Source organism: Bufo bufo, chromosome 8, assembly GCF_905171765.1.
Source record: "Bufo bufo chromosome 8, aBufBuf1.1, whole genome shotgun sequence".
Lineage (NCBI taxonomy): Eukaryota > Metazoa > Chordata > Amphibia > Anura > Bufonidae > Bufo > Bufo bufo.
Genome location: NC_053396.1, coordinates 91265252 through 91282605, shown reverse-complemented (window position 1 = coordinate 91282605; position 17354 = coordinate 91265252). Strand labels below are relative to the sequence as shown.

Genomic DNA, 17354 nt, shown 5'->3' with positions numbered 1-17354 from the left:
GAAAAGATCCTGGCTGCAGTTAGGCTACTTTCACACTAGCGTTTTGGCTTTCCGTTTCTGAGATCCGTCATGGGCTCTCAGAAGCGGTCCAAAACGGATCAGTTTTGCCCTAATGCCTTCTGAATGGAAAATGTTCTGCTCAGAATGCATCAGTTTGCCTCCATTCAGTCACCATTCCGCCGTGGAGGCGGACACCAAAACGCTGCCTGCAGCGTTTTTCTGTCCGCGATGTGGTGCAGAGCAAGCAAAGCCATTTTCTCTGACACAATAGAAAATTAATCCGTCCCCCATTGACTTTCAATGGTGTTCATGATGGATCTGTCATGGCTATAGAAGACATAATAGAACCGGATCCGTTCATCACAGATGCATGCGGTTGTATTATTGTAATGGAAGCGTTTTTGCAGATCCATGGAACGCTAATGTGAAAGTAGCCTTACATGGACCGATGAAGGAAAATATGCCGTCAATTGTTGTTTACACTATGCAAGGTGAAAAATAAAAAAAGGGGCCAAAAGTTGCGATGAAAAGCAGGATATACTGTATGTGAAAGTATCATTTGTATTCGAATGCTCAAAACATTTCGATGCAGAACTTGAATCTTCATCGTATGGCTTGACAAAGGTGCAATTTCTGCTCTGAAACATGTTTACCATTCAATAAACTTGTTACTTTAACAGATTTTCCTGGCAGTTCTTGGCCTCATTTTTTGCTGTTCACTTTGCACCCCAGAGGCAGGTATCAGGGGAAAAAAAAGTTTACCCAAATGGGATTTCAACTTTTGATCCTTGCCAGAGGAGTCTGTCCGTGGCTTCTCCCCTCCTCCTACTGATAACACATGCTTGCTCAGCCAAGACAAGCACGCATTTGTCACTGCCTGCCCTGTGAGAGATCTGAGAAGATCGGATAGACTTGCAGCACGTGAGTCTATCTGACAGGTATTTCTGTGTTTCCTTTCTGTTTGTTGTTGTGGGCAGGATATCACCTCTCCACAGGTTCTGCTCGTTAGCTGTTTAAGAGGTTCTATTTAAGTCTGCCTCTTACTGCTGACTTTGCGGTTGATATTTTCCTTCTGGAGTTCTATACTGGCAGTTTGGGAATCCTCTACTTCCCGCTCGTCTCAAGCTAAGTCCTCCTGCTTTCTCCTTTGTGCGTGTGTTGCTTCTAGGTCTCAGGGAGACGATGGTCCCTTCACGGTGGAAGGTACCGGCTGTCTCATTCCCCTCTCCCTCAGTTAGGGTTTGGAACAGTGTCAGCAGGGCTTAGGTTCCAGCGTATGAGTTTGTTCACCATCAGGACTTGCTCATACTGTCAGCAGTCAGGGAGAGGCTCAGGGATTGTTAGGAAGTTACCATTCCCTCCTCCCTAGCTTTGGGGCCTAGTGTGTTTACGTGTTGTTGTTTGTTTACTTGGTGTTCCTCTTATCCCCACTTGCCGTGACAGCATGTGTATGAGGGAATGGAGACCAATAGCTGTCAGTTGAACGAGTGCGCAACCTGCAGCTAATTTATGTGCATGGTCAACCTTAGGCATCTCATGGATGTTTGTAGCTAAAGTGCCACTGTTTCTTGACTGCTGGGGTACCACTTCCTGTGGTGTTACTGTTCACCATCATATAATGAACTTCTTGTGCCATGGGTCCAGTCTCTCTGATCCCTGATGACCTGCTCTTATTGCTGAAAGAAACATTGGGGGACTTTATCATGAGGGGAATATTTGATGTCAATTTTGCTTGAGTCTGTGTTGGAGTACTTTATGTCACATTAGTGATTAACCTTCAGTAAAACTCATTAACATAGCTAACCACTCCCACTTTTTTACCCATATTATAAAACTGGAATGGGTGGTGTAAAAATTCAAAAAGTTGCTAAATGTTTGCGCAAGCAAACCCCAAAAGTCGCAAAAGCCTAATTTTGGGACTTTTAGAAGCCAGAATTCTGGAGTAAAGGCATAATAAATCAGGGCCATTGTCTGCACAGTGCCTGCTGAAGATGAAATGTACCATTACATGATGGCTGTTCAACTAAAGAACTGTCCAAGTCCATGTAATGCATGGATAGCCCCATTCTGCCAGTGCTGCTTTATAGAGCATATGGACAAGGTATTCAGCATGAGATCCTTAGAATCTGATGCGATGTCTACTTCCAATAAGATAAAAATATCTTCTTACACGATGTACACCTTTTTTCCACTTGTCACATATTAGTATACAAGTTCTTCCATTCCTGCCCTTTTCATCTCTACAATTTAGGTGACTCCACAGTTGTCATGCCCAAATGTGCTGCTGATACTCTCTGTGGCCATTCACGATTATCAAAGCGTCCTACCAGGTAACGTAACATACATGTCTTATTCTAGGTGATAAGCTGGTGACTGCAGTATCCTTGATGACTGTGCAATCTATTTGGAAAATCTTCAGACCCTTTCATTTGTTTTCACATTTTGTTATGTTGTGGTCTTGTGCTAGAAACAGAATGCTTGAAATCTGCAAATTTATTGAAAGTGAAAAACTGCTAAGTATTCAGACCCTATATTCAGGGTTGAAGCATCTTTTGTAGTGATCACAGCCTTCCGTTGTCTTGGGTGTGATGCCACAAGGTTTACACACCTGGATTTGAGGATTTTCTGCCATTCTTCTCTGCAGATCCTCTGAAGTTCTTTCGGGTTGTATGGACACTGTCGGTGTACAGCCATTTTCATGTTCGATTGGGTTAAAGTCAGGGCTCTGGCTGGGCCACACAAGGACATTTACAGAGTTGTCCCTAAGGCACTCCTAGGTCCAGAGTGCTCTAGATCAGGTTTTTATTAAGAATATCTCTGTACTTTGCTCCATTCAGCAGAGAAATGCTGGGAGATGTGGTTCTCCCCTATCAAACCTCCTCCCTTCTTAGTGGGAGCAAAATATGTTATTAAACTGGGGCTGAAGGGAGGGGAGGGGTGTTAGTTACATGGGACTTGATATTATAGAAGACTGGAGGGTAAGGAGTTATGTTATTCACATGGGACTGTATGTTATAGAAGACTCTAAGGAAGAGATGTTATTTACATAGGACTGGAGGGAGAGGACTGGTGTTATTTACATGCAACTGCATGATATAGAAGACTGAATGTAGAGAAGTGAAGCTACTTACATGGGACTGTATGTTATAGAACAGTGGTCAGCAATCTTTAGCACTCCAGCTGTTCTGAAACTACAATTCCCAGCATACTCCATTCATGTCTATGATATTTCTCAGAAGAGCAGAGCAAGTATGCATGCTGGGAGTTGTAGTTTTACAACAGCTGCAGTACTGGAGTTTGCCTACCCCTGTTATAAAAGACTGTAAGGAAGAGAGGTTATTTACATGGGACTGTATCATATAGAAGATTGGTGCGAGAGGACTGGTGTTTTATACCATGCAGTCCCATGTAAATAAGACTGGAGGGAGAGGAGTGATGTTATTTACATGGGACTGTATCGTATAGAAAACAGTATGGAGAGGACAGGCATTATACTTTATGGGGGCACTACAGAAAAGATTATAACTCCAGGGGGTATGGCAGGGGGCATTATAATTACAGGGGGCACTGCAGGGAACATTATAAATACTGTGGGCAGTGGTGGGGGGCATTACTACTACTGAGGGCTCTATAAAAGTGCCTTATGGGGCTTCCGCCTGAGGGCATTTGTGTTGGTCCCATGTCCATATGTGCCCACATTGCTGAGAATTCAAAAAAATATATATATGCAAATGAGTCACTAGGAGCAACGGTGGTGTTGCCGTTACACCTAGAGGCTCTGGTTTCTCTGCAACTGCCGCTTGCTGTCTACTTTGATAGGGCCTGGCAGTGACAATGTCATCAAAACTGTGCAGAGGGCATGGCAGTTACAGAGAGAGCGGATCCTATAGGTGTAATGGTAATGCCCTCGTTTGTATATAATAAAACATAATTCTTTTCAGCAATGAGGGCACATATGAACATGGGACCAACACAGATGCCTTTAGCTGCCAAGTGCACATGTAACAGGTCAGCCCTTTAATTGTGCAAGCGTATGAGGGAGTCCTAAGGGATAGCTGAAGGCCTAGGGAGGATTATACCGTCAGCTATCTAAAAAATATGGACTTTAGGGCCAGCTTCCTCCCTCCACTGAAGTGCGTAGGGCAGCATAAAATCTAAATACTGCCCTGGCTCCACATCAGCAGCACAATGTAGTATCACACTGCTGGTCTGTGTAGGAGGAGGAGCGGTGAGGCTGGGAATCTGCTGTGCTCCTACACAGACCAGCAGATCAATGTGTAACACTACAGAGTGCTACTGCTGTGGAGCGCCGGTGGCTGAGGAACTAGGTGAGTATATTTTTTTTACTTCCTGTCAAGGGGCACATATCTGGGCATAGCTACTGTGAAAGGGACACATATCTAGGCATAACTACTGTGAAGGGGGCACATATCTGGGCATAGCTACTGTGAAGGGGGCACATATATGGACATAACTACTGTGAGGCAGCAAATATCTGAGCTTAGCTACTGTGTAGGGGGCACATATATGGATATAACTACTGTGAAGAGGCACATATCAGGGCATAACTACTGTGAAGAGGAACATATCTGGGCATAGCTACTGTAGAGAGGAAACATATATGGGCACAACTACTGTGAAGAGGCACATATCTGGACATAACTACTGTGAAGAGGCACATATCAGGGAATAACTACTGTGAAGAGGCACATATCTGGGCATAGCTACTGTAGAGAGGAAACATATCTGGACATAACTACTGTGAAGAGGCACATACCTGGACATAACTACTGTGAAGAAGCACATATCAGGGCATAACTACTGTGAAGGGGGCACATATCAGGGAATAACTACTGTGAAGAGGCACATATCTGGGCATAGCTACTGTAGAGAGGAAACATATCTGGACATAACTACTGTGAAGAGGCACATATCAGGGCATAACTACTGTGAAGGGGGCACATATCTGGGCATAGCTACTGTAGAGAGGAAACATATCTGGGCATAGCTACTGTGACGGGGGGGGGGGGGGGCACATATCTGGGCATAGCTACTGTGAAGAGGCACATATCTGGTATAGCTACTGTGAAGGGGACACATATCTGGACATAGCTGCTGTGAAGGGTCATATATCTGCGCATAGATACTGTGAAGAGGGCACATATCTAGGCATAACAGCTGTGAAGGAGGCACATATCTTGGCATAAATGCTGTGAAGGGGGCATCTCTGCACATAGCTACTGTGAAGGAGGCACAGTGAGGGCATAACTACTATATGCTGGTACAAAGAGGGAATAATTACTATGTGGGGGCATTAAGGGGACTGGGTGCATATAGGTATGCTTTAGGTGGAGTTAGAAGAGTGATCTAGTATGAAAAAAATATATACATATTGTACACATAAAAACATCTTGTTAATATGGGTCACTATTTGCATGTACAGTGCTGCCCATAATTATTCATACCCCTGGCAAATTTTCACTTAAAGTTACTTTTATTCAACCAGCAAGTAATTTTTTGACGGGAAATGACATAGGTGTCTCCCAAAAGATAATAAGACGATGTACAAGAGGCATTATTGTGGAACAAAAAACATTTCTCAGCTTTTATTTACATTTGAGCAAAAAATACAAGATGTTCCACACTGTGGAAAATCTCAGAGGACGTGGTCGGAAGCCAAAAGTGACACCTGTGCTGGCCTGGAGGATAGTTAGAGAGGTGAAAAAGAATCCAAGGATCACCACCAAGGCCATCCTGGTGAATCTGGGCTCTGCTGGTGGCAATGTCTCAAGGCAGACAATCCAACGGACACTGCACACTGCTGGGTTCCACTTCTCCAGCTAAGGCACACAAAAGCTAGCTTGGCCTTTGCAAAAGCTCATCTGGACAAAGAAGAAGACTTCTGGTCTTCTGTGTTATGGTCAGATGAAACAAAAATTGAATTGTTTGGTCACAATGATGTTTCCTTCATTTGGCGTAAAAAAGGAGAAGCCTTGAACCCAAAGAACACCATCCCCACTGTCAAACATGGTGTTTGGGGGTGTTTTTCAGCCAATGGACCAGGGAACCTAATCACAGTAAACGGCACCATGAAAAAAGAGCAATACAATGACAACATCAGACAGTCTGCAGAGAAACTTGGCCTTGGGCACCAGTGGACATTTCAGCATGACAATGACCCAAAACACACAGCAGAAGTGGTGAAGAAATGGTTAGCAGACAACAACAGTAACGTTTTGGAGTGGCCCAGCCAGAGTCCAGACTTGAATCCAATTGAGAATCTGTGGAGGGAGCTAAAGATCAGGGTGATGGCAAGAAGACCCTTCAACCTGAAAGATTTGGAGCTCATTGCTAAAGATGAATGGGCAAAAATACCTGTGGAGACATGCAAAAATCTGGTCTGCAATTATAGGAAGCGTTTGATTGCTGTAATAGCCAATAAATGCTTTTCTATTGATTATTGAGAAGGATATAAATAATTTTGGACTGCACACTTTTTGCTCAAATGTAAATAAAAGCTGAGAAATGTTTTTTTCCAACAATAATGCCTCTTTGACATCGTCTTATTATCTTTTGGGAGACAACTATGTCCTTTCCTGTCAAAAAATTACTTGCTGATTGGATAAAAGTAACTTTAAGTTAAAATTTGCCAGGGGTATGAATAATTATGGGCAGCACTGTATATGTTTATATTTGTATGTGTGGTTTGGGGGAAGGGGGGGGCAGGTACATTCTTTGCACAAGGGGCCCTTTTGTCTGTGTCCGCCACTGGCTGTACATGTATGGCACTGGCTGTACATGTATGGCGCTGTACATGTATGGGGCTGGTGTTAAATGAACGGGTTTGTAGTATGAGAATCACTAATAGCCACCAACAAATAAATGCAATGGACTTCACCAAAAGACAGATCTTACAAATAGATTGTTCTTGGGTGATACATAGTTATGAACAGAACCTACAGACATACAATAGACTATGGTCAGTCAAATCTGCCATTTTTGGTGGGACCAGCAGATAATGTGTATGAGGAGCTGATCCTTTCGGTCTTCTGGGATATCAGTCACTGTCTGGAGTCTGGCAACGGCTTTCTTCTCTCTTCTCATTGAAAACATATACACACTTGGCCATAAACACTGTATGGGAGATTTGGGAGAAGTAGCTGTCAGCTGAATAGGCTGAAGATGCCAGATCCTGGCCAGGAGAACCAGAGTGGTGGTCCATAGTTGACATTTCTATCCCTCAGTCCTTTAATAAATCTGGTTCTGTCATTGATTTATTGTCTCCATATCATGGGTACACAAATGGGTATCACATGCTGCAATTTCATTCTATGCAACCCCAACTGGGTAGTTACAGACACGTTTGTCTGTGTCTGGTTGTTGATCACATGTATCTTGCATGTCAGAAAGGAGTGACATGTATCACAGCAGGGATAGGCAAGTACCAATAGTGCCCTTTATGGCAATCTCTGGGACCCCTGTGTATGTGCAGCAAGGTTGTACACTGCCATTGGCTGATTTATCTTTCACGTATTTTGAATAAACTTCTCTTGGTTAAAGGTCTACCTACTGATCTATTGCATACTTTCAACTTCATAATTTTCGAATATTAGCTTGGACAGACGCAAATGGGTGGCAGATGGGATGTTTGACCGTTATACAAACACAGCATGAAAATGGTTGCTAGCTTGACTGAAAAACATAACTGGTTGGATGTTCATCAAGTGTTGTTTTGTCTTCAGCCTATATGTATATGTGTTAATATTTTATATAAACGACTGGAGTGGTAGTAAAATGTCTTCTTCTTTACAGACAACGTCCTGCAAGTATTTGCTGTGAAAGTTACAGTAATGCTGAATATTTTCTGTTTGAGAGCTCAAGTTGCTCTTCCACTCCAACATCTCCAAGGCCTCGATCTGCGCTATTGAGTGGAGAAAAAACACCAGAACATGGGCAAAAATTATTTAGGGATGGCTTAGAGTGGTCAGATGCATCACCTCGAACTAAGAGACCCACCTTCAGATGAAAGATAGACGTGAAAGTTATGCTTAAAGGGAGTCTGTCACCACAATTTCACTGTATACACTGCTTACATAGCGCTGTAGCATAAATGTACATGAGTCAAATGGTACCTTTGTTCAGACATTGACCAGCAGCAAAAATGCTGTTTTATTCATATGCACTTGAGGGCTTGCAAATGTCCAGCGACGTTCAGGCTGTAAGTGCCCAGGCCGCTCTGCCTTCTTCTCAGATAACTCCTCCCCAGCCTGTTGCTTGGCCCGCCCTGTAAGCCCCCTGCGTCATCTAGTCTAGTGTACTGGCCGAGATTCCGCCGGTGCATGCGCACTGCATGGAGCGATGCCGCAGCTCACAATGGTCATCACAGTGGGCATGCCCAGGCCCGGCGGTGAACTGCACACTCACAGGATTTCGGCTAGCACATTGGATGACACAAGGGGCTTACATGGTGGGCCAAGCAAGAGGCTGGGGAGGTTTTATCTGAGAAAAAGGCAGAGAGGCCTGGGCACTTACAGCCCAAACACCGCCCCTGGGCACTTGAGAGCCCTCATGTGCATATGAATAAAACTGCATTTTTGCTGCTGGTCAATGTCAGAACAAAAGACAGGCTCCCTTTAAAGAGGTTTTCTGATATTTTAATACTGATGATCTATCCTCTAGATAGGTCATCAGTATCTGATTGGTGGGGGTCTGACACCCGGGACCCCCGCCGATCAGCTGTTTGAGAAGGCAGCAGCGTTTTCAGTAGCTAAGCTTTTCCTAGGCTAGTAGCGACACGTTCATATCTCAAATGGCCTAGGCCAGGGTTTCTCAGGGAGTCTGGCTTTTAGGATTTCCTTAGTATTGGTCAGGTGATATAATTAGTGTCCATGCATCAGGACTTACCACAGGTATTCATTCTGTGGGATATTCTCAAATCCTAACTGGTAGGTGGGTCCCGAGGACCGGAGTTGAGAAACCCTGGCCTAGGCAAAGCTCAGCCCCAATTAAAGTGAATGGGGCTGAGCTGTGATACCAAGCATAGTCGCTAAATAATGTACGGCGCTGTGCTCGGTGAGCTGAGTGAAGGCTGCTGTGCTCACCTGAGCGCCAGTGCATCCTCAAAGTGTTGGGGATCCCGGGTGTTGGACCCCCACCGATCAGTATTAAAATCTCAGAAAACCCTTTTAATTACAGCACTCATACACAAGGAGATTTCTGTGGCTATGAATATCTTAATTTCTATGGCCCTGTTACACAAAACTGACCAGTGATTTCTGTGAGTGTCTAAACATTGACTGACCCATATTATTTGTATCATCTTACCATTGTATCCAGTCTATTTTTTGTCTTTTCTGAGATAAATTAATAACAACAAATCTGAGAATGTAATTTACAAATTTCACATGTTTTACTTATCACTAATACCAGAACAGTTAACATTTACTGGGAAATACTTTCCTAATTATGGGTATAGAAATGATAAATAGGAAGTGGCTCCTCACGATAATTAGGAATAAAGCAGCTATTAATTCCTCTCCTCCGTTCTGGTTTTCTCCTCACTGCTCCGTTCTGGCTCTCATGCACAGTAACGTCCAGTTGTCAAAAGTCACTAGAGAATGATGTTAAGAGGTGGGTTAAAATTTGTAAAGAATTTTTGGTGATGTTATTTTTAATTTTCCATGTCAATATTTTTTTTTGCACTGGCCACTAAGCCTAATAATAGGCGCAACTTCTTGGTCTGTAAAAATCCCTTTACTGCAGTTATATATTATGCCTTTCATGATAAGGAGATATCACCTTTGTGTATAGATAAGACTGAATCCACCATTCACAATAGGTGATTGTCAGAGCTTATCTATTCTTTTCTTGCACAATGTCCTCTGCACAGGGCACAGAGCAGGCCTACAAAACTCTCCCATAGAAGTCAATGAGGTCCCCTCCTGACCATTGTGTCTATGGCCCATGTAGCTGCCGTAAAGCGATTTCTTTAATGCTTTGTCGATGCTGTTAAGAACAGCTCAGGTAAGATGGCCACCCCCATAATCATGTTCAGTAATAGATTTAAAAAAATCTGTAATTAGAAAATAAAATCAGATTAGATAAAATTGATATGTGTTACAATTTGGTTTTAACTGGCAGATTGCATTTTGTGGTGACTGGTCATCTTTAAGTGTGTGAGTTGAGATTAAGTGACTTTAGATTCAAGAACGTTTTTGTGCATTCTCCATTGCTAAATCTGTGTTCCATGATTAACAATGTGGTTCAGTGTACATCTTGTAATGTATGCCGTCGAGGAGCAGCCGTTTTAGGGTGCATATTGCTGTGAAGCCAGGAGCTTTGATCTAAATGACCAACACTGAGATCCACTGATAATCTGGAAAGGTGTCTGCTGTTTACTGAGCAGACACTCTCTGAGATGGATGTTCAGGGATAGCACTGCTGCAGCAAGATACTTCCTCTGACAGTCAAGAGAATGTCTGTTTCAGTAAGAATGGGACAAGGAGTGGAGGGCAGGGAAGACACGTGCTGGTGGTAAAACCAAACACAATGCAACAGCACTCTGGAAATACTGACTACGGACTATAAATTCTATAGTCAATAAAAATCATTTGTGCCCATCCACCACGGCTAGGGGAGCTCTTTTAGATGACACTCTACTCTATAATGATTCCTCTTCTTGTGTCAACAGTCCTCAAATTACTACCACTATAGTGGCTGTAGCGGCTGCCATGGGGCCCACAGTGTCGGTGGGGCCAGCCTGGCACACAATTAGTACAAAACAACGGAACATGAGCAACAGTACTTACATTGTATGCAATGCAACCTCCACAATCCTCTTTATCCTGCCTGGAACTGTTGGGTCACAGAGAAGAGGTAGAACGCACAGCATGAAACAGCAAGTCACAAGCTGTCTGTAGTGTCTGGTCTGTGCTGTCCTCTTTGACCAGATTTCTGCAGCTGGTTCTCAGCTACAGTCTTAGTTGTGCTTCTGACCCCCTCCATGATTGCCCTAGTATTTGAGGCCATGTATAACACAATCTGCCAAATGAGGAAACTGCCTGCAAGAAAGAACATAGAAGGTTAGTGTTGTTTCAGCAGCTGTAGGGGATTTAACAGGTGAGTATTTTTTTTAAATCACATTTCCTATAGTTATGCAGTTCAAAAGTTTGCTATGGGAACCATCCCAGTTATGCCTCTCATGGGGGGAATGTTATTTCTTCTGTATAGTATTTGGGGACACTGGGGAGTGGGCAGAGTGGACAGAGTATTGGGGATGGTAGCAGCATAACACTGTTGGGGCACCAGTAGGGGAAGGATAATGGAAAACTGTGGAATCTAAGATGTTTCTGTGGAAAAGAGAGATCACACATGGCTGAAAAAAGTCATGGTGGCTGATTGGAGAAGATGACTGGATGAAATATGTATGTAGTGATGTACACTCCTGTATGTTTGGTAGTGCTGAATGTAATGTCTATCCAATTATGCCATTAGCACTGGTCCAGGGGGAAAGTGCACAAACATATTTCACATTCACCACACAGCATGTGTGTCTGTCTTAAAATGCCAGGGATGAATTTCAATCCCCATCCGACCCTGGATCCAAATATACAGGTATACAGCAATAATTAAAGGCAGCCGGGGGGAAAGATGGGTTTGTTAGGAGTGCACAACCAAAATGGAGTTACTACATCTCCAAATGCATACTGCAAAAGCAGAACTCAAACTTAGGGCTTATGCACACAATAGTGATCGGCCCAGGAATCCCTGACCCGAATTGACTGTATTATAGTAATTGATGATACAGTCTCTAACCAATTACGGGGCTATTGCTGTGTACTCACATCATCATGTAAGTACTCTGCAGTAGTCCTGCAATCAAATATAAACTGACTGAATTATAAATTACTATGATACAGTCAGTTAGGGTCAGGGGAGCAGCAGTTGGTCCAGGAGATGAGACTGACACACAGACCATGTTTCCTGGGCTGATCACGGTCATGTGCATGTCCCAAGTCAGCACACCCTATAAAATTAATTAAATGCACAGGTGACTAGTAAATAGAGCAAATACAGTACCAATAAAGTGTACAATCTATAGAATTCAATATGCATGCATTGTGTCTGGTTTTACTGTTGTATTTTCAGACATGGACACATGCACCTGCACAGTTACTTCATTTTACAGGCTGTGCTGACTAACTTTGTGTATTGTCTTTGCAGTATGCATTTGGAGGTGTGACTGCCTCCATGTTGGTCGTGCACCCCTAACAAACCCATCTTTTCCATGGACTGTTTTTAATTAGAGCAGTATATACAGTGGATATAAAAAGTCTACACACCCCTGTTAAAATGTCAGGTTTCTCTTTTAGATGTGACCCTACTCTAAAATAACCTCTCTGCTTGTGCCAACAGGCTTCAAAATAATTCAGGGAAAGTTAGCTCCAGCTACAGTGGATATAAAAAGTCTACACACCCCTGTAAAAATGTCAGGTATCTGTGAGGTAAAAAAAAATTAGACAAAGATAAATAATTCCAGAACTTTTTTCACCTTTAATGTGACCTATAAACTGTACCACTCAATTGAAAAACAAACTGAAATCTTTTAGGTGGAGGGAAGAAAACAAAAAAGCTAAAATAATGTGGTTGCATAAGTGTACAACTTATAATTGGGGATGTAGTTGTGTTCAAAATTGAGCAATCACATTCAAAATCATGTTAAATAGGAGTCAGCATACACCTGCCATCATTTAAAGTGCCTCTGATAAACCCCAAATAAAGTTCAGCTGCTCTAGTTGGTCTTTCCTGAAATTTTCGTCGCATCCCACAGCAAAAGCCATGGTCCACAGAGAGCTTCCAAAGCATCAGAGGGATCTCATTGTTAAAAGGTATCAGTCAGGAGAAGGGTACAAAAGAATTTCCAAGGCATTAGATATACCATGGAACACAGTGAAGACAGTCATCATCAAGTGGAGAAAATATGGCACAACAGTGACATTACCAAGAACTGGACGTCCCTCCAAAATGTATGAAAAGACGAGAAGAAAACTGGTCTGGGAGGCTACCAAGAGGCCTACAGCAACATTAAAGGAGCTGCAGGAATATCTGGCAAGTACTGGCTGTGTGGAATTATGAACAGTTCCAAGTTCCAAATACCAGTCAATATTGGTACAAAACCTTCAGGCTTCTGCTAGAACGCTGAACATGAAGAGGAACTTCATCTTTCAGCATGACAATGACCCAAAGCATACATCCAAATCAACAAAGGAATGGCTTCACCAGAAGAAGATTAAAGTTTTGGAATGGCCCAGCCAGAGCCCAGACCTAAATCCGATTGAAAATCTGTGGGGTGAACGGAAGAGGGCTGTGCACGGGAGATGCCCTCGCAATCTGACAGATTTGGAGTGTTTTTGCAAAGAGTGGGCAAATCTTGCCAAGTCAAAATGTGCCATGCTGATAGACTCATACCCAAAAAGGCTGAGTGCTGTAATAAAATCAAAAGGTGCTTCAACAAAGTATGAGTTTAAGGGTGTGCACACTTATGCAACCATATTATTTTATTTTTATATTCTTTCTTCCCTCTACCTAAATGATTTCAGTTTGTTTTTCAATTGGGTTGTACAGTTTATAGGTCACATTAAAAGGTGGAAAAAGTTCTGAAATTATTTATCTTTGTCTCATTTTTTTTTACCTCACAGATACCTGACATTTTTACAGGGGTGTGTAGACTTTTTATATCCACTGTAGCTGGAGCTAACTTTCCCTGAATTATTTTGAAGCCTGTTGGCACAAGCAGAGAGGTTATTTTAGAGTAGGGTCACATCTAAAAGAGATCACCTTGCTGTGGTGGGCTAATTACCCCATATTTATTCATGCAGTGAATATAGCATTACTAAAAATTACAATCTATTCAGTAAATGCTTTCAGAGTGCTGTTGCATTGTGTTTGTTTCTATTTTTGTATTTTCAGTATTGTTGATGGAGATTCTATTATTAGGGTAACATATAGGGTAATCTGTCACAAAGCCCAGAATCATCGAACAGTGGGGGTCATTTATCAAAGACTGGTATTTTAAACCAGCTGGTTCCCGGGAAGGAGGCTGCAGCATTCAGAAGCTTTGATGGCAATGGAGTCGAGGACAAAACACTACCTCTATGGGGTGCATTTTGAAGTCCATACCGACAACAATCTTCTGACCTACATAAGAACCATTGTCAAGCTGGAGGCTATGGGACACAGGTGCCTTTCCTCTCTAGTGGTGTATGATTTCTGCTTGATGTACTGTCCAGGATCCACCAACATCAATGTTGACGCCCTATCCTGTCTGCCCCGGCGCCTATTATGTGATGAAGAGGAGGCCTGCCTAGAAGTCCCATGTTACAGATAGCCCACCCCCTTCACCCGGGGTTTTCCTTAGACAGAATTGGAATTTGTGCTTTGTTCCTTTTATTGCATTATCTTTATGTTCTTCACCATTGTTCACGGTTTCCCTAATAAATCTGTTGATCAGTTAACTCCTTCCTGGGGTGAATGTGTACTGAGCAGGGGTTTCCCAAGTTGGCCTCTGGCAGAAGAGGAAGACCCTCCTGCTATCCTATAGAGCTCCAAGCAAGATTTGGGTGGAGGCACTGCATCATAGTGTGGTGAGAACCACCATACACCCTGCCTACCGAGGGCTGCCCTAACGGGTAGTCTAAGGGATTAGGCAGCGGGGTTGTCATCTCCGGCCTAATACCGGGCACCGGTTTGACTGGGCTTCTTACTTTAAATAAGGCCAGCACACCTATGGACTAATTAATATGGACAGACGAAGATCTGGACAGTCTGGATGGATTGGAGGCCCACCCATCTCTCCCCACACCAACAAACTCTAATACAGAGATAACTGCACATCTCTGTCATTCACATACACTGGTTGCTTTTAATAAAACCATAAAGTGAGGAACCTTGGACAAATATACACCCCATTCACCACTTCTTCAGAAACTCTGTCTCCAGCTGTTGTAAAACTACAACTCCCACCATACCCTGCTGTAGGCTGATAGCTGTAGGCAGTCTCAGCATGCTGGGAGTTGTAGTTTTGCAACAGCTGGAGAGCCTCAAGTTGGCCATCCCTGATTTAGAGGATCTGCAACTCGCAGACCGCAAAACAGATACAGTTGTGTGCACGAGGATCTGTATACACACTTCTGTAGGCAGTATCATACAGCATAGGATTAGATACACAGGTCAACAGGCATTATCATACAGCATAGGATTAGATACACACCACACCAGACAGTATAGTACAAGATGGCATTAGATACACAGTTCAGAAGGCAGTATATCAGGCACAGCAGGCTGTATCGTACATGATAGGATTAGATACATATGTGATTTGATGTATTTGCTGATTCAAGCTGTTTATTACACTCGTAGATGGTGAGGGAAGAACCTGTGGACTGTCAGTGATGTGATTTAGACACTGAGTAAGAAATAGACTTTCAGGATTCATAATAGAAAGAGTAAAAGTCCAGCTCACCAATAATCCACAGTGCACGGACAAGCCAAGGCTGGCTCAGTATAGACACTTGAAACAGAAGAAATGTCCAGCACGTAGTATGTTAAAACGCTGCATCATCTTTATTCCATTGTAGATACAATCAGTATACAAAACCAGACGGTTCTTAATCATGATCTGTAAATGGCCGGAACTTGGCCGAACTTGTTGAAAAAAAATAAGGGAAAAGGGGCGGGGGGGAGGGAGAGAAGGAAAACCGCAGGTGATTGGAGGCGTGGAACAAGAAAGTACAAGCCCGGACAATCCTTTTTCCACACAATAAAAATCCCACCCAAACATGTGTAAATATATGAATATATGAAAACTAGAATATCTAAAACACAATTGTCAATAAGGGGAGAACATGTCAAATACAGACAAATATTGTATAAAAGCACTGTGTAATAAAGAATAATAAACACAGTGCACACGTCTCGTTATAGTAGGAAAAAAAAAAGAAGGGGGCGGGGGGGAGGGAGAGAAAGTAAAAAGGAATAGTGCACCTGAAAAATGGGAGTAAATGAGAAAACGTAGACAACGTTAGACTAAAATAAACCCCCATAATTCCAACAATAAACCGGACACAGGCAAACAATATAGCAAAAAACACTCATGTTTGAAGAGAATAATTAATAAAAATGCATAATCTCCTTTTTAAGGTTAAGACCATGTGGGAATCTAGTTTGAAGTCGAAAAATCCAGTACCTTTACCGTAGTAGAATCTTCTTTTTAATGTCACCACCTCTAACCGGAGATTTGACCTTTTCTATACCGTAAGTGCACAGACCGTCAATATTCTGATTATGAGATCTGATAAAGTGTTGGGCTACGTTAGATATGTTAACAGCCTGGGGATTTGAAATGTATTTAAGATGTTCTCTGAATCTTATTTCAAATTGGCGACTAGTACTTCCCACATACAGCAGGTCACATGTAGTGCACTTAATAATGTAGACAACACCTGAGCTATTACAATTGATATAATCTTTAATAGAAAATGTGTCAGTATGTAAGGAGTTATCAAACTCCGTAGTTTTGCGGGTAAATCCACAGGTCTTGCAGGGGTGACCCCCAAATTTAGTGAACCCAACAAATTTGAGCCATATATCACTAGATGTTGTGGGGGTGCGGGGAAAAAAAGATGGTGATAAAATGTCGCCTAAAATTCTAGGCCTCCGAGATACAATACGACATCCATTCTTGAGATAATCAAAGAGAATTTTATCGTCATAAAGTATAGGAAGGCATTTTCTAATTGCTTGCTGTAATTCAGGAAATTGGCGACTAAACGTAAGTACCAAGGTGGGTATATCTTTCTTGTTGGTCTCAGTTGTTATACACCTGATATTTTTACTTTTACTTTTGCTGGCATTAAAGGTATTGGCCAATCGACTTGGATATTTTATCTTTTTTAAAAAGTAAATCCTCCCTATTTTTGGTAACAGCAATATTATAGGCCCTATGTAGCATCCACTTGGCATAACCCCTACTACCCAGGCAGTCTCTGATGGGATCGCACTCAGAGGCAAAAGCCGCAGGAGTGCTGCAATTGCGACGGGCACGAATAAATTCGCCAACAGGGATCGCCCTGATAGTATGAGGAGGGTGGTGACTAGAGGCCTTGAGAATGGTGTTTCCTGACATAGGGGTTTATGTGAACCAGCCTGGGTACGCATCGGTTGATGCCCTTGTGCTTGGCTCTTTCATAGGTGACATGTATCCCGTTCACCTACCTATATATATAATCTGGTCTGATCGTATCTACTGGTGTCCATGTGGGTAATTTTTTACCTTGGACGCAGAGTATCACCCGTCA

At 42.7% G+C, this 17354-nt stretch overlaps 1 protein-coding gene across 4 annotated transcripts in view; it reads left to right on the top strand.

Moving 5' to 3' along the window:
* LOC120977567 (phosphatidylinositol 3,4,5-trisphosphate 5-phosphatase 2B-like) overlaps nt 1-8234 on the top strand; it is a 120516-nt gene extending 112282 nt beyond the window's left edge. For all 4 annotated transcript variants that reach the window (XM_040405564.1, XM_040405562.1, XM_040405566.1 and 1 more), the window contains 2 exons: nt 2252-2330; nt 7813-8234. In XM_040405564.1, coding sequence (XP_040261498.1) covers nt 2252-2330; nt 7813-8026 — 293 coding nt within the window. In that variant the 3' untranslated portion in view covers nt 8027-8234. The remainder of the gene's footprint in view (nt 1-2251; nt 2331-7812) is intronic.
* Nucleotides 8235-17354: the final 9120 nt, after the last annotated feature.